Source organism: Sapajus apella, unplaced genomic scaffold, assembly GCF_009761245.1.
Source record: "Sapajus apella isolate SASKATOON/1434 unplaced genomic scaffold, GSC_monkey_1.0 scaffold42, whole genome shotgun sequence".
NCBI lineage: Eukaryota > Metazoa > Chordata > Mammalia > Primates > Cebidae > Sapajus > Sapajus apella.
Genome location: NW_022436982.1, coordinates 14,614,035 through 14,634,110, shown reverse-complemented (window position 1 = coordinate 14,634,110; position 20,076 = coordinate 14,614,035). Strand labels below are relative to the sequence as shown.

Sequence of the window (20,076 nt, the reverse complement as noted above, 5' to 3'; positions counted from 1 at the left end):
ACTCCCTGGCAGGTATACCAAAAAAAAAAAAAAAAAAAAAAAAAAAATTAGCCAGCCATGGTGGCAGGCACCTGTAATCCCAGCTACTCAGGAGGCTGAGGCAGGAGAACCACTTGAACCCAGGAGGTGGAGGTTGTAGTGAGCTGAGATCGTGACATTGCACTCCAGCCTAGGCAACACGGCGAGATTCTATCTCAAAAAAAAAAAAAAAGGAAAAAGAAAACAGATGAATGGATAAAGAAATTGTGGTATATATACACAATGGAACATTAATCAACCACACAAAAAGAAGAAAATCCTGTCATCTGCATCAACGTGGATGGAACCGGAGGTCATTATCTTAAGTGAAATAAGCCAGGCATCGAAAGACAAGTATTACATGTTCTCACATGTGAGAGCAAAAAAGGGGACCTCATGGAGGTAGAGAGTAGAATGGTGGTTAACACAGTTTAGCAAAGGAAGAGGAGGCAGGGAGGGATGAAGAGAAGTTGATTAATGGGCACAGAAATACAGTTAGAAGGAATAAGTTCTAGTGTTCAATAGTGCTGAAATGAAATTATAGTTAATAATAATTTATTGTATATCTTAAAATAGCTAGAAGAGAACTGTAATGTTTCCAACACAAAGGAAAGATAAATGTCTGAGGTAATGGCTATCCCAGTTACCCTGATCTGATTCTTTTTTTTTTTCTTTGAGACAGAGTTTCGCTTTTGTTGCCCAAGCTGGAGTGCAATGGCACTATACCAGCTCATCCCAACTGCCGCCTCCCAGGTTCAATGATTCTCTTGCCTCAGCCTCCCAAGCAGCTGGGATTACAGACATGTGTCACCACACTGGGCTAATTTTGTATTTTTAGTAGAGATGCGGTTTCTCCATGTTGGTCAGGCTGGTCTCAAACTCCAGACCTCCAGTTATCTGCCCACCCTGGCCTCCCAAAGTGCTGGGATTATAGACATGAGCCACCACGCCCAGTCTCTGATTCTTATGCATTGTTTAATTGTATCAAAATATCAAAAATTTTATATCCCAAAAATAGGTACAGCTACTACACATCAATAAAAGAAAACAGGCCAGGCTCAGTGGCTCACATCTGTAATTCCAGCACTTAGAGTGGCCAAGGCAGGGGGATCACTTGAGGCCAGGAGCTCAAGACCAGCCTGGACAACACACTGACCCTAGGCATGGTGCCATGACCTGCGGTCCCAGCTCCTCAGTAGGCTGAAGTGGGAGGATCACCTGAGCCCAGGAGTTGGAGGATGCAGTGAGCTGTGATCACACAACTGCACTCCAGCCTGGGTGACAGAGAGAAACTGTCTCAAAAAAAAAAAAAAAAAAAAAATGCCAGTACAGTGGCTCACATCTGTAATCCCAGCACTTTGGAAGACCGAAGCAGAAGGATTGCCTGAGCCCAGGAATTTTGAGACCAGTCTGGGCAGCATGGTTAGCTGCTACCTCTAAAATGAGGCCGGGCGCGGTGGCTCAAGCCTGTAATCCCAGCACTTTGGGAGGCCAAGGCGGGTGGATCACGAGGTCAAGAGATCGAGACCATCCTGGTCAACGTGGTGAAACCCCGTCTCCACTAAAACTACAAAAAATTAGCTGGGCATGGTGGCACGTGCCTGTAATCCCAGCTACTCAGGAGGCTGAGGCAGGAGAATTGCTTGAACCCAGGAGGCGGAGGTTGCAGTGAGCCGAGATCGCGCCATTGCACTCCAGCCTGGGTAACAAGAGCGAAACTCCGTCTCAAAAAAAATAAAAAATAAAAAAAATAAAATGATAACATATTTTTTTAAGGAAAAAAGAAAGAAAAAACAAAATGATGGTGGATCCCTCCCAATAACACACTGAAAAGGACTCTAAAGACACAGGGGTAGCTGGGTGCAGTGGCAGGGGCCTGTAATCCCAGCTACGCCAAAGGCTGAGACAGGAGAATTGCTTGAACCCAGGAGGTGGAAGTTGCAGTGAGCTGAGATCAGGCCACTGCCCTCCAGCCTGGGCAACAGAGCCAGATTCCGTATCCAAAAACAAAAACAAACAAACAAACAAACAGCTACTAGAAGAACTGAAATTATATAATTTACAAAAGTCAAACAGATTGAGGAGAATAGAAGATGGCCAATGTATATATCCCAAATTCCTCTTGGCCTACAGTAAGAATGACTAAATAAAGACACTGGCTAAAGTTCATAAAACACAGAAATACAAACAGAGTCCTTTTCAGTGGGTTATTGGGAGGGATCCATAACCTTAACATAAGTGGAAAAAGCAGCAAAGGGGCTTTTACTTTCCATACTTTTCATTAAAAGGGTATTAGTTTTTAATATCCCTCTCTATTGTTTTATGCTGTCTAGCACGCCTTACTTTCCTAATTCAAAAAGTAAAAACTATAAAGTTAAAGGTGTTTGTACCGTGTTTTCCATGCTCTTCCACTACCACGCGTCATCCCTCCACCACCGAGGCCGAGTTAAGCTGCCCCTCCAGTTTTACTTTCAGCCCATCTGCTGACTTTCGCACTCCCCAGCAGAGCGCTTCAGGCACTCTTCCATTATTTACTGTCTGTCTCTGCCACCAGGCTGGCAGCAACTGGGAGTAGGAGCTTTGCAGCCAGTTCCTGGCACAGAGTAACCGCTCAACCAACTGTGATTAATCAACCTCCGGGGTCTACAAAAGGGCGAGTCCCCCGGCGTCCCCTGACTCAGCCTCCCTCGCCCCGCCGGCCCCAGCCTCCTTACACTCCGAGGTGCGTGTGCGACACGATCTTTCCGCAAGCAATGGTCGCCGGGCCTGGTTCGAAGCCGAGCACCTGCAGATACATCCACAGATGCTCCTTCTCGAAAGCGGTGACCGAGGCCGAGCTCATCCTCGCGGTAGGCACGCTGGCGGCAAAGAAAGAAAGCGGCAAGCCCAGGGAACTTGGAGGGCCCTCAGGATCCCACCCTACGGTCAGCCTGAGGCCGCGGCGGCCCTTCCTTTGCCACCCCCTGCTCCTTTCTCGCCCGGAGCCATTTCGCCTCAAAGGGCCTTAGAGCCTCCGGGAAATTGAGCTTCTAACGGTAGTGCGGCCACAACCGCCTCATCGAACCCGCCACAAACCGAGACTCCCGCCCTTAAGGAAGAGCAGTGTGCGCCGGCGCCGCCAGGCTTCCGAGGAAGGAGGGACTTCCCGGGAGGACTATATCTCCCGCCATGCAATGCGCCCTTCTCTCCTCCTTCCGGTCATGCCCAGCCCAGAAACTACACGACCCACAGGGCATTGCGCAGCCAGCGAATTGTTCCGCGCTTGCGTAACCGCTGTCTTGCGCAGATTCTCGGACCTTCGGGTTTCAGATTCTTGGTGTGTGGGTCCCATCCTAGTTGTTACGTCACATAAAAACCATAAATGGAGCACAGTGCGTCGGTGTAGAGAAAAAGCACTGGTTCCATCCTCAACTATGCTCGCTGTGACTCTGATCAAGTCACGTAATCTCTGAGCCTCATATCTGTCATTAGCAAAATCTATGCCCTCAAATGCTGGATGTTCCTTTTCCTGCTCTAAATGAAATCTGGCTCTCTACTCCCGCTGCAGTCTTTTTTTTTTTTTTTTTTTTTTTTTTTTTTTGACGGAGTTTTTCTCTTGTTGCCCAGGTTGGAGTGCAGTGGTGCGATCTTGGCTCATTACAACCTCTGCCTCCCTGATTCAAGCGATTCTTCTGCCTCAGCCTCCCTAGTAGCTGGAATTACAGGCGTCCGCCACCACACCTGGCTAATTTTTTGTATTTTTAATAGAAACGGGGTTTCACCATGTTGGCCGGGCTGGTCTCAAACTCCTGACCCCAGGTGATCCACCTGCTTCGGCATCCCAAAGTGCTGGGATTACAGGCATGAGTCACTGCCTTCAGCCGCCTGCAGTCCTCTTAATTGACAGCTGTTGCCTATCACAAACCCCACAAAGAACAGGGCCTGGAAGTGGATTGGGTAACCTGCTTAAAACTCATTGCCACCTCTGGCAATTATTGCCTCCTGCTTCACTATAACCACCTTTAAAAAAAGAGAGAGATAGAGGAGGGGGACTGGGGGGGCGGGGAGAGAGAGAGAGAGACCTACCATGTTGCCTAGGCTGGGCTTGAGCTCCTGGGCTCAAGAGATCTGCCCACATTGGCCACCCAAGGCATGAGCCACCGTGCCAAGCCTACAACCACCTTTTGAAGTTTATGCTGTCACCCATAGCTCTTCATTGTGGAGGTCATCTGTAAGATCTCTGACTCCTTTCTGGTGGTGCATGCCTGTAGTGCAGCTACTCAGGAGGCTGAGGTGGGAAAATCACTTGACCCTGGAAGGTTCAGTCTAGGTGACAGAGCAAGACCCTTCTCAAAGCAAAAGAACAACAACAACAAAAAAAATCTCTGACTCTTGTCGACAAAAAGAGTCAAACTCTGTAAAATTGTTGTCTGAAAAAAGAGAGTCCTGATCCAGACCCAAAGAGAAGGTTCTTGGATCTTGTGCAGGAAATAATTTGAGGTGAGTCATGGAGCACAAATGAAGGAAGTGAGTTTATTGGAAACTACGCCGTTGAAGACCAGAGCAACCTCAGAAAGCAGGGGAAGGAACACACGGTCCTTTGTTAGTGTCTCTACTTACGAGAAACTATAAGGAGCTGTAATTAAACTTGCAATGTGCAGATGTGCTTACTAAAGGTAGGGATACTGTGCTTTCAGAGACCATAAATCTCTCAACAGACCATGAATCTGGACATTCTGCAGGCTTGATGGGAGATATCCTATATGGCCATAAATATTCTGTAATTATAATTGGTGGTCAGTTTAGAATGTGGCTATTTTTAGACCATAAGCGTTAATTTTATAGTAGCCTTGTAAGTGCCTAGCTACTTTAAGATGGAGTCACTCTGGTCATGTTTTATTAAACCAGAGGCCTGGTAAGCAGGGGTTCCTCTAACAAAATATGTAAAGAGGTTTATTCTAAGCCAAATATGAGTGATCATGCCTGAGGCACAGTCTCAAGAGTTCCTGAGAATATGTGCCCAAGATGGTGGGGCTATAGCTTGGTTTTATACAGTTTTAGGGGAGATATAAGACATCAGTCAGTACATATGAGGTATACATTGGTTCTGTACAGAAAGGTGAGGCAACTCAAGGTGGAGGGTTCAGGTCACAGGTGGACTCAAAGTTTTTTTGATTGGGGCAGGTGCGGTGGCTCACACCTGTATTCCCAACACTTTGGGAGGCCAAGGCAGGCGGATCACTTGAGGTTGAGAGTTCGAGACCAGCCTGACCAACATGGGGAAACCCTGTCTCCACTAAAAATACAAAATTAGCTGGGTGTGATGACACATACCTGTAATCCCAGCTACTTGAGAGACTGAGGCAGGAGAATTGCTTGAACCCGAGAGGCAGAGGTTACGGTTAGCTGAGATCATGCCATTGCACTCCAGCCTGGGCAACAGTAGCAAACCCCCATCTAACAAAAAAAAAAAAAAAAAAAAAAAACAACGGATAAAGTCTCATAGGTGGCCACCCATAAGCACTGGAATCTGGCTCACACCTGTAATTCAAACACTTTGGGAGGCTGAGGCCAGCAGATTGCTTCAGCCCAGAAGGCAGAGGTTGCAGTGAATCCAGATTATACCACTGCATGCCAGTCTGGGCAACAGAGCAAGACCCTGTCTCAAAAAAAAAAAATTAAGACTGCGCATGGTGGCTCACACCTGTAATCCCAGCATTTTGAGAGGCCAAGGCAGGCAGATCACCTGAGGTCAGGAGTTCGAGATCAGCCTGGCCAACATTGTAAAACCCCATCTCTACTAAAAGGACAAAAATTAGCCAGGCATGGTGGCAGACACTTGTAATCCCAAGTACTCCGGAGGCAGGCTGAGGCAGAAGAATCGCTTGAACCCGGGAGGCAGAGGTTGCAGGGAGCTGAGATCACAAGCCTGGGTATAATCCAGACTGGGTGACACAGTGAGTACTGGATTCTCAGTTAATCTCTTTAGGATTGGGAGGGCCTGCCAGAGGAAAGATCTACTTATTTCAGTAGAGATTCTTTTATTTGTTTATTTCTGAGACGGAGTCTCACTGTATCACTCAGGCAGGAGTGGAGTGGCCCAATCTTGGCTCAGTGCAACCTCTGTCTCCTCGGTTCAAGTAATTCTCCTGCCTCGGCCTTCCAAGTAGCTGGGATTACAAGCATGCACCACCATGCCCACCTAATTTTTGTACTTTTGGTAGAGACAGGGTTTCACCGTGTTGACCAGGATGGTCTGGAATTCTGGACCTCAGGTGATCTTTCTGCCTCAGCCTCCCAAAGTGCTGGGATTACAAGCATGAGCCACGGCACCTGGCCAGCTTCTTTACAGATATAGATTTCCCCCCGTAAGCGATGGCTTTGCGGGTGCATTTCAAAATATACCAAAGAAACATATTTTCAGAAAAAAAATATGTTTATTTCCTTCTTTATCTGTCATGTGATATTATGTCAGAGTCAGGTTGGAAAGTAAGCTGGGTTGTATAGGGTTAAACAAAATCCATCTGATGAGATTTTCATGGTTTATAGGACATGACTCCTTAAATTCGGTAGTTAGGAATTTGGGCCAGAAAGAAAAAAGGTCAGAGTTTAGTCCTCACTCACTAGGCCTCATTCTAAGAAGATTTGGCAGCTAGGCACGGTGGCTCATGCCTGTCTGTAATCCCAGCACTTTAGGAGGCCACGGCAGGAGGATCATTTGAGGCCGGGAATTCCAGACTAGCCTAGAATCCTCCCACCTCAGCCTCCCAAGTAGCTGGGATTACAGTCACCCACCACCACAACCGGCTAATGTTTGCATTTTTTTTTTTTAAGATGGGGTTTCTCCATGTTGGTCAGGCTGGTCTCAAACTCCCGACCTCAGGTGATCCGCCCACCTTGGCCTCCCAAAGTGCTGGGATTACAGGTGTAAGCCACCGCGCCCAGCCTGTTTGTATTTTTAGTAGAGGCAGGGTTTCACCATGTTGGCCGGGGTGGTCTGGAACTCCTAACCTCAAGTGATCCACCTGCCTTGGCCTCCCAAAGTACTAGAATTATAGATGTGAGTCACCATGCCCAGCCTAATTTTTTAAGGTTTTTTTGTTGCTGTTGTAGAGAGAAGGTCTTACTATATTGCCCTGGCTGATCTGGAACTCCTGGGCTGAAGTGATCCTCCCACCTTAGCCTCCCAAACTGCTGGGATTATAAGTGTGAGCCACTGCCCCAGATTGCTTCTACAATTCACTCCCTTAACTAATACTTTTTTTTTTTTTTTTGAGATCGAGTCTCACTCTCTTACCCAGACTGGAGTGCAATGGCGCAAACTGGGCTCACTGCAACCTCCACCCCCTCGGTTCAAGCGAGTCTCCTGCCTCAGCCTCCTGAGTAGCTGGGATCACAGGCCTGCACCACCACACCCTGGCTAATTTGTTTTTTCTTTTTCTTCTTTTTTTTTTTAATATATATTTTTAGTAGAGACAGTGTTTCACCATGTTGAAGGCTGGTGTCAAATCCCTGACCTCAAGCGATCCACTAGCCTTGGCCTCCCAAAGTGCTGGGATTACAGGCAACTAATACTTAATGCTACTCTGTCCCAGGCAGTGCTCTAAGCTTTTCGCAAATGTTAATTATCTAAGCTTTATAGCAAACCTAGCGCTATTCCTGTTTTACAGATTAAAAAAATGAGGTACAGAGAAATTAAGTAACCTGCTCACTATCACCCAGTAACTGGCAGAGCCAGATTAGAATCCAGAGGCTGAGCCCTTACTCATCATGCTATGCTTCCTCCCAGTTGATCTGCTTTTGGTCACATGCCCACCGCTAGGGTAAGGGAAAGCAAAAACCTGGACCACTATCCCCACTGAGACCCTCAAAAGCAGCATGAATGAATCATGGGAGACCAAAAGACAACAAATGTGCACTATACCAGTGGGGAAAAAACTCATGAAGTCAAGATTATGCAGCCCAGTTTTTATTATAAGTATTTCAGCAATTAAACTTTAAATAATTATATTAAAGGATATATGACACAGAACTATGATCTCTTACAAAAGTTTAGATCAGTGTTTTATTGCGATTAAGCTCAACATAGCCAAAAAATAGATTAACACTCTTCAAAGCCACAGGAATAAAAACAGGAAGTTCAATCTAATATGAATTGTGTATTCAACCAAAAGGGATTTTTTTTTTTTTTTTTTTTTTTTTTTGAGACAGAATCTTGCTCTGTCACCCAGACTGGAATGCAGTGGCGCGATCTCAGCACCCTGCAACTGATACCTCCCGGGTTCAAGCAATTCTCCTGTCTCAGCCTCCCGAGTAGCTGGGATTACAGGCGCGTGCCACCGCACTGGCTGTTTTTCCTATAATTTTTAGTTGAGACGGGTTTTATCATCTTGGACAGGCTGGTCTTGAACTCCTGACCTCATGATCCACCTGCCTCGGCCTCCCAAAGTGCTGGAATTACAGGCAGGAGCTACCTCGCCTGGCCTAGGGGTATTTTGTTGTTGTTGTTAGTTATTCACCATTTTGCCATGAGGGGACAAAGCCATTAGCATGTGAATGATTTGATCTGTTCTCCTCTTCCAAAGCTATTATATCTGGAATTTCATCAGTCTCAGATGCCAAGTCTATGGTGGTGAAATCAAACACCTGTAAAAGAAGAATCTCGGATATTGAAACAAACACTGATGAAGTGAGTTGTGAAGTCCATGTGAGCTCATGGAGACTTTAGTGCATGTAGGTGAACCTTGCTTTGTCCATAGCTGTGCTTTTTGAAAAGATGTTTGTGGTCTTATTCCCGCAATTCCCTCAGATTATAAAAGCACTAAGGAAATCTTTTAAAAAAGGAAACTAACTAGTGGTGGAACCTAGTCGATGAAGGCTTTTTAAAAAATACCAGATATAAAGCATTTCTCGTTATTCAACTATTAATCTGTTACTTTCTTAAAAACAGTAATTCCCCCACTTTTCCATAAGCAAGTGTCTAGGGAAATGTCTAGCAACTGAGGAAACAAAAGGTATTTTTATTTTCAAACAGCTATCACAAAACCTTACCTCTTCTCTGCATAGGAAAGCCTTTAGGGACAAAGAATCTTACTTTATATACAATTTCCATAAGCTAAGTAATGTTTCTTAGCAAACAACAGATTAAAACAAGAACATTAATAACATGCAACATATTACTAAAGTCTAGAATCTTGATAGTGGAGGGAAAAAAGTAGCTGATTACCTAACAGAAGAGAAACAGCTAACAACAGCAAAAATCCCTCAAAAAAATAGACAGAAGGGAATAAGGGATTTGGGGAGTTATTGTGGGTTTTTTTTTTTGAGATGGAGTCTCGCTCTGTCCCCCAGGTTGAAGTGCAGTGGTATAATCTCTGCTCAGTGCAACCTCTGCCTCCTAGGTTCAAGTGACTCTCCTGACTCAGCCTCCCAAGTAACTGGGATTACAGTCATGCACTGCCACCATGCCCAGCTACAGGCATACACTGCCACCTGCGCCACTGTGGTGGCACAGGCCTGTAATCCCAGCTACTTGTATTTCTTAGTAGAGATGGGTTTCACCATGTTGGCCAAGCTAGTCTTGAACTCCTGACCTCAAGTGATCCACCTGCCTTGGCTTCCCAAAGTGCTGTGATTATAGGTGTGAGCCACCTCGCCCATCCTGGAGTTATTGTTTAATGGGTATAGAATTTGCACTTAAGATGAATATAATGGTGACGGTTGTATAACACTGTGAATGTGCTTAATCCCACAGAATTGTACACTTAAAAATGGAAAATCTGGGCCGGGCGTGGTGGCTCAAGCCTGTAATCCCAGCACTTTGGGAGGCCGAGGCGGGTGGATCACGAGGTCAAGAGATCGAGACCATCCTGGTCAACATGGTGAAACCCCGTTTCTACTAAAAATACAAAACATTAGCTGGGCATGGTGGTGCGTGCCTGTAATCCCAGTTACTCAGGATGCTGAGGCGGGAGAATTGCCTGAACCCGGGAGGCGGAGGTTGCGGTGAGCCAAGATCGCGCCATTGCACTCCAGCCTGGGTAACAAGGCTGAAACTCCGTCTCCAAATAAAAAAAAAAAAAAAAATGGAAAATCTGACATTGGATTTTTGTTTTATTTTATTGTTTTGAGATGTAGGCTTACTGTCACCCAGGCTAGAGCGCAGTGGTGTGAATTTGGCTCACTGCAACCTCTACCTCCCAGGTTCAAGTGATTCTCCTGCCCCAGCCACCCAAGTACCTGGGATTATAGGCATGGGCCACCACACCCAGATAATTTTTGTATTTTTAGTAGAGGTAGGATTTCATCATGTTGGCCAGGCTGGTTTTGAACTCCTGACCTCGGGTGATCTGCCTGCCTTGGCCTCCCAAAGTGCTGGGATTACAGGTATGAGCTACCATGGCTGGCTAGCTCTACTATCTTTTATATGGCACTCTCAAATGGCACTTTCATAAAACCTGTACCAAGCTAAAAACCTAGAAAGTATATTCTGTATCAAGACTAGGCTCCCTTTTGAGATTCAAAGCCTTTTGTTGTATTATATTTCATATTATATTGCTAATCTGCAGGCCCAGTTTAAGCAAGAGAAGAATCCCAGGCAATTCTGTCTACCTCCCACCGCAAACATTTTTCTTTCAACTGTCTTCCTATCATTTCACTTAGTCATCTTACTGGCAATCTTTTTTTTTTTTTTTTTGGAGACGGAGTTTCGCTCTTGTTACCCAGGCTGGAGTGCAATGGCGCGATCTCGGCTCACCGCAACCTCCGCCTCCTGGGTTCAGGCAATTCTCCTGCCTCAGCCTCCTGAGTAGCTGGGATTACAGGCACGCGCCACCATGCCCAGCTAATTTTTTTGTAGTTTTCATAGAGACGGGGTTTCACCATGTTGACCAGGATGGTCTCGATCTCTTGACCTCGTGATCCACCCGCCTCGGCCTCCCAAAGTGCTGGGATTGCAGGCGTGAGCCACCGCGCCCGGCTCTTACTGGCAATCTTAACAATTTCCTTTTTTTCTTTGAGACTGAGTCTTGCTCTGTCGCCCAGGCTGAAGTGCAGTGGTGCAGTCTTGGCTCACTGCAACCTTCGCCTCCCAGGTTCAAGCATTCTCAAGTCTCAGTAGCTTGAATTACAGGAGCAAGCCACCATGCCCAGCTAATTTAGTATCTTTAGTAAAGGTGGGGTTTGACCAGGTTGACCAGGCTGGCCTTGAACTCCTGGTGTCAAGTGATCTGCCGACTTGGCCTCCCAAAGTGCTAGGATTACAGGTATGAGCCACTGCACTCGGCCAATCTTAACAATTAAAAATGCACTGTGTTAATCAGCAGTTTCATCTGGCAAACTCAACAATGTATAGGCCGCCTGCCTCTCACTGTCTCACCACCAACTGAGAGTTTAATTTTCTGATTCAGTCTTTTCCTTCTGAGCACTCTATTCTTGACTCTCAGCTTAGGATGATTAGTTAGAAAGCCTTAACCCTAACCAGTCCTAAAGATATGACCTGTGTCTAGCCCAGTAAGGGTCAAATTGATACCTTTTCTTTTTTTTTTCAGGAGTCAGTAATTTCTAAAACTAAAGTTTTATAAGTTCAGTTCCAAAGAAGTCCACTTTGGGGTGGAGGGAGGGACGTAGCATCAGAATCTCAAAAGGTAGGCCGGGCGCGGTGGCTCATGCTTGTAATCCTAGCACTTTGGGAGGCCTAGGCGGGTGGATCACGAGGTCAAGAGATTGAGACCATCCTGGTCAACATGGTGAAACCCCGTCTCTACTAAAAATACAAAAAATTAGCTGGGCATGGTGGCGCGTGCCTGTAATCCCAGCTACTCAGGAGGCTGAGGCAGGAGAATTGCTTGAACCCAGGAGGCGGAGGTTGCGGTGAGCCGAGATCGCGCCATTGCACTCCAGCCTGGGTAACAAGAGCGAAACTCCATCTCCAAAAAAAAAAAAAAAAGAATCTCAAAAGGTAAACAAGAAAGATACCATAAAACAAGTCTTTGGCTTAAGCTGACCTCGAGCCCTGTATCTTAGGTATCTTATGTAAATCAAATTTTAGCTTTTTCCTTTTCACTTCATTAATTGTTTTTTTTTTTTTTTCCGCAGCCTTGAACTCCTGGGCTCAAGCAATCTTCCTGTCCCAGCCACCTGAGTAACTGAGACTATAGGTACATACCAGTTTCATTAGCTCTTTAATACCTATAACTGCCTTATCAAAGTGGATACATTTTCCTAACCATTAGCTGGTATTATATACTCACACCTGAACTGCCAAGTTAAAGATACTACATGTCACGGTCCCACAGATGATGTCCCCATGCCTCTAGTGCAAATTAGAAAAACACATCCCCATCCTCAACACTCACTTCCATCTGTTGTGGCAACATTAACTTAATAGATGAGAAAACTGAGGCTCAGAGGTTAATGGCCAATGCATCATGTTTCTTTGCATTTCTGCAGAGGACAAACTAGAAAGACTATATTATTATTATTACAGGCAAAGGAAAAAACATTCTTGAACACTCCCTCAGGCACACCATGCCAGGCTTCATGCAGTCCCATGTGTACGAACTTACCATGGTTAGATACTTGTGTTAGCCTTAGTATTTTCCCTCAAAACAATTGTTTTCTGAAGGAAAAAAGTCGATAAAACAAAAATTTTCTGCCAGTTTATGCAACAATGAAGCTGCAAGATGTGAGAAAACAGGCTGGATTCAGTGGCTCAGGCCTGGAATCCCAGCACTTTGGCAGGCTGAGGTGGGTGGATCACTTGAGCTCAGGAGTTCGAGACCAGCCTGGGCAACATGGTGAAACCCCGACTTTACAAAAACACAAAAATTTGCCGGGTGTGGTTGTGCATGCCTGTGATCCCTGATACTCAGGACACTGAGGTGGAAGAATTGCTTGAGCCTGGAAGGCGAAGGTTGCAGTGAGCCAATCGTACCACTCCACTCCAGCCCATCTCAAAAAAAAAAAAAAAAAAAAAAAAAAGCCAGAACACCACAAATCCTGAGACATGTTGACAAATGAACGAAATGCATGTAGACACAAACTTGAAACACAAAGACAGCAAAACCATGACCAATGTGCACAGCTCACGGCAAAAAGCAAGGGATGCTGGTGTTCTAGAAGCTAAGAATGGTCTACATTTTATTCTGTCCCTGCTCAGGAAGAGCTTTGAGACCTTCCTCCTTTTCATAAGCTATTCAGTAAGCACTACAACTCTTCTTTTTTTAAAAATCTACACTAACTTAAGTAACACACTATATACTCTGATAATGGGGAAACACAAAAGTATATGTTCAAAATAAGAAAGCATGTGTATAACTGTAGCTTATCAATTTTCCAATCAACTGGAATAAACTGCAAAATACCAGTCCTGGGAGTTTTGAGGCACAAAGGGGCAGGGTGATTTGGACTAAGAAAAAAAAATTCAGTCAGGTGCAATAGCTGACACCTGTAATCCCAGCACTATGGGAGGCTGAGGTAGGCAGGTCACCTGAGGTCAGGAGTTTCAGACCAGCCTGGCCAACATGGTGAAACCCCATCTCTACTAAAAATACAAAAACTAGCAGGGCATGGTGGCGCACACCTGTAATTGCAGCTACTTGAAAGGCTGAGGCAGGAGAATGGGTTGAGCCTGGAAGGCAGAGGTCACAGTGAGCCGAGACTGTACCATTGCACTCCAGCCTGAGAAACAGAGCGAGACTCTACCTCAAGAAAAAAAAAGAAAAAGAAAAAAGAAAGAAAGAAAATTTAAGAGGCAGAGGCTTTAGAAAATGCCAGTCACTGGGAACAGGGAGGCAAGTGAGTGAATAGACTCTGTCCTGGAAACCCATAAATCACAAAAGTCCATCCTTCCCAAAACCAGAAGCTCCTTATCTGCAAAAAAAATTAAAAAGCAGCTTCAAGTATCTCAGGGAGTTCCCACCCTCCAACTCAGCTCACCTGTTTACTAATTTCTGGAGTTGCACTGAGGAGAAAAATTTTATAACTTGAAAAAATTTTTTCTTTTTTTTTGAGACAGGTTCTCACTGTTGCCCAGACAGGAATACAGTAGCATGATCCCGTCTCATTGCAAACTCCACCTCCCTGGTTCAGGGGATTCTTGTGCCTCAGCCCCCTAGTAGCCAGGATTACCGGGTGCAAACAACCCCCCCCAGTAATTTTTTGTGGATTTTTTTTTTTTTTTGGAGACAAGAGTCTTACTGTGTCGTCCAGGCTAGAGTACAATGGCACATCTCGGCTCACTGCCACCTCCGCCTCCTGGGTTCAAACGATTCTCCTGCCTTAGCCTCCTGAGTAGCTAAGATTACAGGTGCCAGCCACCATGCCCAGTTAATTTTCGTATTTTTAGTAGAGATGGGGTTTCACCATGTTGGCCAGGCTGGTCTCAAACTCCTGACCTCAGGTGATCCGTCCACCTCAGCCTCCCAAAGTGCTGGGATTATAGGCATAAGCCAATGTGCCTGGCCAATAAAAATCTTTACTAGGTTCATTCACACCAAAGGAGCATGTAAAGTTATGTGCTGCTTCCTTGTTTTCATGGAAAGGGGTGAACCAGGATAGAAGGAGACAAATCTGAGTTAGACTTCAGTTCACATTGGTCAGGCTGGTCTCAAACACCTGACCTCAGGTGATCTGCCTGCCTCAGCCTCCCAAAGGGCTGGGATTACAGGTGTGAGCCACAGTGCCCGGCCTATTACACAAGTTCTGAGACTGGCTTTTAAAAACTAGTTTGACATATTGCAACTGTGTGAGGCGATTCAGGATAGCTCCTAAATAACCAATGGTGGATGGACTAGAAGTCTGGATACCACAGGCAGGTGGGAAGAAGAACCCTTTTTTACAGGGGGATTAGTTTTTTCACCTGTAGTTAGTCTCACATGGTTTTCTATAAGTACCTCCCCAAAAACAACTGAGGTTAGTGACTTTCTCTCAAAATGAAAATGCAGTAAGTTAAGTCCAGCTCAGGCTGGACACTGAAGAATCTCCCTTTTAGGGCTCACACTTTAAACCGGTTTCCTGGCAAGAAATGCCCAATGCCTTTACATGACACTGATGAAAACAATCACTTGCTTCCTTTCAGTTCTGATTCTTTTTCAGTTAGGTAGACACGACTAGGTCCTTTTACTGGTTTAAAAACCCACTCACAGGGGCCCAGTAACTTGGCAAACAGAGAGCAACTGTCACCTAGCAAAATTTGAATATGCACATTACTTTTTAATTTGTGTTAAATCTGTTATCAAGCATCCCATTTTTAACATTAGCCTTCCAGTGGTCTCACTCTGCCAAATTCCCCCATAGGCCAACTGAAATTCATGTATGTGTAATAACTCTGTCATGCAGGTTAAGCAACTTTATGAAAGCAACACACAAAGCACATGGAACAAACAGCATGTAACTGGTCTATCCTGCAGTGACTTTTATTGAATTCAAAGGTAGTTTTCCTATTTGAGAAAAAAAAACTAAAATCAAGTTGTACAAGCAATCATCATGAGATAAACCAGTAAAGAGGCCTGCTCAGATCATACCAGAACAGACACCAGTTTCTACCCCAGCCCACATGAAGATGTTTTTATTCAATACAAACAGTAACAGAGGCAACACACTGGCCACAGAATGAGAACATAAGGGCACTTGAATTTTTTGTGAGTTCTGGCTAGGCTTTGGCAAGCCTGTCATTCTTTTCTTACCAGGTAAACAGAAATCATCTGCTAATGCCAGAAATGTTAAAGCTCTTAATTCAACTGGAAATAATATAATTGAGGGCCTTTGTACCAGCTGCTTGCTTCCCAATTTAGTGTTTTCTAGCAGGTTAATTTCAACATAACAAAACGTGTCACCTGGCTGGCCACATCATGCACTGGTGACAGGCAGGTTTAATGAGTTTTGTGCTCAGATTGCTGGGCGTCCTGGCTACTCTTGTCCATCTCTGCACCTTGGTCCTGAGCATTCTGAGACTCAGTCATCTGAGAATAAAAGGGACCTACCAGCCAGTTGAGGGGCGTGTTGTTAACAAAATAATCCATCACATCATCTAAAGATTCCTTCATTTTCTGCAGCTGCCCCTTGCTAGAAGTGAGGAGGCTGTCAGACACTTCCTTAAAGGAGGCAGCACTGCGGAACACTGAGTAGATGTCGCCGGCCATCACCCCTATGTGCTTGGCCTGATCTTGGATGTTCTGTGGTAAGCCTTGGATGTTGGACAGGAGGGTGTGGCACGTGGTCTGGAGCTGCTGAGTCAGGTTTCGGGCAATAGCAAGAGTACGTGACTCGATGTGCTAAAAATAAAACTTAAAATTAGTAGCGGATCCAACAGTGCTATGTATAAGGTTAGTTCAATGAAAGTAAGCTGGTTATGTGTCCACCACATATGTGGATTCTTTGGCTTTTAAAAATCCTCATTACAATGCTGAGTGCGGCGGTATTATTCACATTTCATAGATATGAATACAAGCTTAGAGTTTAAGTAGATGGCTTCAGTTAACAACTGGAAAACAAGTGGGTGGGGATTCAAACTAGTGGCTAAGTCTCCAAAGTTCATCATCTTTTTTTTTTTTGAGACGGAGTTTCGCTCTTGTTACCCAGGCTGGAGTACAATGGCGCGATCTCGGCTCACCGCAACCTCCGCCTCCTGGGTTCAGGCAATTCTCCTGCCTCAACCTCCTGAGTAGCTAGGATTACAGGCACGCGCCACCATGCCCAGCTAATGTATTTTGTATTTTTTTTTTAGTAGAGACGGGGTTTCACCATGTTGACCAGGATGGTCTCGATCTCTTGACCTCGTGATCCACCCGCCTCGGCCTCCCAAAGTGCTGGGATTACAGGCTTGAGCCACCGCGCCCGGCCCATCATCTTAAACTGAAGAAACATTAGGTGGGGGAGACCCAAAAGAATGGAAATATATTTCTTAGTAGTAGTGTAATATATATATGTTACACTATTATATATATATATGTATTCCCTCTTTGTAGTGTAATATATACGTAAAATGGCAAGATATGAACGAACAGTTTAATACTCACTTCAGAGCTTTTGGGACACAACCACTTTCTAGGACTATAAGAGGATATTTCTTTCTTTCTTTTTTGAGATAGGGTCTTAGTCTGTTGCCCAGACTGGCTGGCAGTAGCATAATCATGGCCCACTGTAGCCCCAACCTCCCGGGCTTAGGTGATCCTCCCACCTCAGCCTCCCGAGCCAACTAGGACTACAGGCGCACATCACCAAGCCCTGCTAATTCTTGTATTTTTTGTAAAGATGGGGTTTCACCATTGCCCAAACTGATCCTGAACTCCTGGGCTCAAGTGATCTGCCTGCCTTGGCCTCCCAAAGTGCTGGGATTACAAGTATGAGCTATTGTGCTCAGCTAAGATGCTATGTCTTCTGCCTGAAACATTAATACCCTTATTGCCCTTTCACCTAGTTTATTCACCAATTAGTTCTCAGCTTACCATTAATCTCTTCTAGGAAGCCATGTGACTCACCCACCCTGACTCTAAGCCTGCCTGAGATAGTCATCCCATAAATTTTCAGAGTGCCTGTATTTTTGAGATGGAGTTTCACTTTGTCACCCAGGCAGGAGTGCAGTGACATGATCTCACCTCACTGCAACCTCCACTTCCAGGGTTCAAGGGATTCTCTGCCTCAGCCTCCCAAGTAGCCGGGACTACAGAAGCACACCACTATGCCTGGCTAATTTTGTATTTTTAGTAGAGATGAGGTTTCTCCATGTTGGCCAGGCTGGTCTTGAACTCCTGACCTTAGGTGATTCACCCGCCTTGGCCTCCCAAAGTTCTGAGATTTCAGGTGTGAGCCACCACCCCCGGTCAATAGTGCCTGTATTTATGCTGTTAAAAAACAACAGAACTTGGCTACTCTAAGTATACTGCCTATGGGGTAGCCCTCTTCTGCAAGGAGCAGTTAAAAAAAAAAAGACACAATAGGACAGCATGGCTGGCTGTATCCCCTGTTAGTCTGTACCCATTATGAGGGCAAGGCCTGTGTTTAGTTGTATCTCACTTGGGGCATATGTATATTCACAGATTGTTAAATAAAATTACTCCCTGCATAGTTTTGCTTTTCTGCCACATAACTAGCCACCTATGCACAAAGTATTGTTCAACCTTTTGATAGAGAAGAGTATTCTAAGGCAGAGTATAGAAAAATTGAAAAGTTTGGTAAGAACTTTGGAAACTAGCAAATGACTGTCCCAGTCATCTTACCTCAGCACAGTGGGACTCATCAGTATCATCATACCCAACGCTCCTTTTCCACTCCACCCATGAGAGGCAGAGTTTATCCTGAGCATCCTGGATTTTCTGATTGGCATTATGAACATTCTTCCTGGCAAATTCAATCTAGACACATTGAAACAAGACAAAGAAACACACATGTCAGACATTCATGTTAGTCTGTTTGCAGATATATGATGGAAATTAGGTAACATAAAAACTAAGAATTTCCTGGAGTTGAATGAGATCTATTCCTGCTATCATTATTATTTATTATCAATATGTGTAAGTTAACCAAGCAGTAGTAGCTCTTTACTGCCTCTATTTAACTATTAAATCACTGACTCCAAATTCACCTCCAGTTCAGCACAGGTAAAGCAACTAAAAATTTTTTTTTTTTTTTTTTGAGACGGAGTTTCGCTCTTGTTACCCAGGCTGGAGTGCAATGGCGCAATCTCGGCTCACCGCAACCTCCGCCTCCTGGGTTCAGGCAATTCTCCTGCCTCAGCCTCCTGAGTAGCTGGGATTACAGGCACGCACCACCATGCCCAGCTAATTTTTTGTATTTTTAGTAGAGACGGGGTTTCACCATGTTGACCAGGATGGTCTTGATCTCTTGACCTCGTGATCCACCCGCCTCGGCCTCCCAAAGTGCTGGGATTACAGGCTTGAGCCACCGCGCCCGGCCAAATTTTTTTTTTTTTTTTGAAAGGGAGTCTCGCTCTGTCACCCAGGCTGAAGAGCAGTGGCATGATCATGGCTCACTGCAACCTCCGTCTCCCAGGTTCAAGCGATTTTCCTGACTCAGCCTCCCTAGTAGCTGGGATTACAGGAATATGTCACCATGCCCAGCTAATTTTCACATTTTTAGTAGAAACAGGTTTTCACCATGTTGGCAAGGCTGGTCTCAAACTCCTGACCTCTGGTGATCCACCTGCCTTGGCCTCCCAAAGTGTTAGAATTACAGGCATGAGCCACGGCGCCCAGCCAGCAACTAAAAGGTAACGTGTATATGAGTAAAGGGTAAGTTAGATTAAAATAACAGAAAGCAATTCAACCTTCCTCTTCCCTGTTGCCAACCCCCTATTTCCCCTTCCAGGAAGAAATGGTTTTATTATGGCAGTACAGAATGGTACATACTGTTCTGTAACTTGGCAACCTTTTTTTTTTTTGAGACGAAGTCTTGCTCTGTCACCCTGGCAGGAGTGCAGTGGTGTGATCTTGGCTCACTGCAACCTCTGCCTCCTGGGTTCAAGCAATTCTCCTGCCTTAGCCTTTGTAACTGGGATTACAGGCATGAACAACCACGCCCAGCTAATTTTTTTTTTTTTTTTGTATTTTTAATAGAGATGGGGTTTCACCATGTTGGTCAGTCTGGTCTCGAACTCCTGACCACGTGATCCACCAGCCTCAGCCTCCCAAAATGCTGGGATTACAGGCGTGAACCACCACACCTGGCCAACTTGGCAACCTCTAATGGCTACATAGTAAATTGATACTGTGATATATCACCTTAATTAGTCACGTTAGTGGTTGTGCATTGTTATAGTCTCTTGCAACTTTAAACAAACATACACATCTGTAGGATAAAAAGTAAAATTGCTCAAAGTATAGGTATGTTTGTAACTTTCCTAAAACTGTCTCTTGAATCAGTCCCCTAGAGCAAGAGCTGCATAAGTGTGGTTCTTTCTCTACACCATTGCCAACAGCCACATTTCCAGCATGGCAGGACAAGAGAGAGGTGTCGGTATTTGACCCCTCAGAGCAAGATTAGCATTGCTTCAGATATTTCAACTATTTATACTTCTTTTTCTGTGAGTTGTCTTCATATTCTTTTTTTTTTTTTTTTTTT

At 45.0% G+C, this 20,076-nt stretch overlaps 2 protein-coding genes across 2 annotated transcripts in view; both read right to left on the bottom strand.

The window, feature by feature from the left end:
* HAUS6 (HAUS augmin like complex subunit 6) overlaps nt 1-3,318 on the bottom strand; it is a 58,927-nt gene extending 55,609 nt beyond the window's left edge. The window contains exon 1 of the mRNA XM_032300109.1: nt 2,733-3,318. Within this exon, the coding sequence (XP_032156000.1) occupies nt 2,733-2,860 (128 nt within the window). The 5' untranslated portion in view covers nt 2,861-3,318. The remainder of the gene's footprint in view (nt 1-2,732) is intronic.
* Nucleotides 3,319-8,428: 5,110 nt separating this feature from the next.
* The window catches only part of PLIN2 (perilipin 2), a 16,972-nt gene continuing 5,324 nt past the window's right edge, over nt 8,429-20,076 (bottom strand). The window contains exons 6-8 of the mRNA XM_032300057.1: nt 18,216-18,350; nt 15,981-16,271; nt 8,429-8,643 (exon numbers count right to left, since the gene is read on the bottom strand). Of these exons, the coding sequence (XP_032155948.1) occupies nt 8,509-8,643; nt 15,981-16,271; nt 18,216-18,350 (561 nt within the window). The 3' untranslated portion in view covers nt 8,429-8,508. The remainder of the gene's footprint in view (nt 8,644-15,980; nt 16,272-18,215; nt 18,351-20,076) is intronic.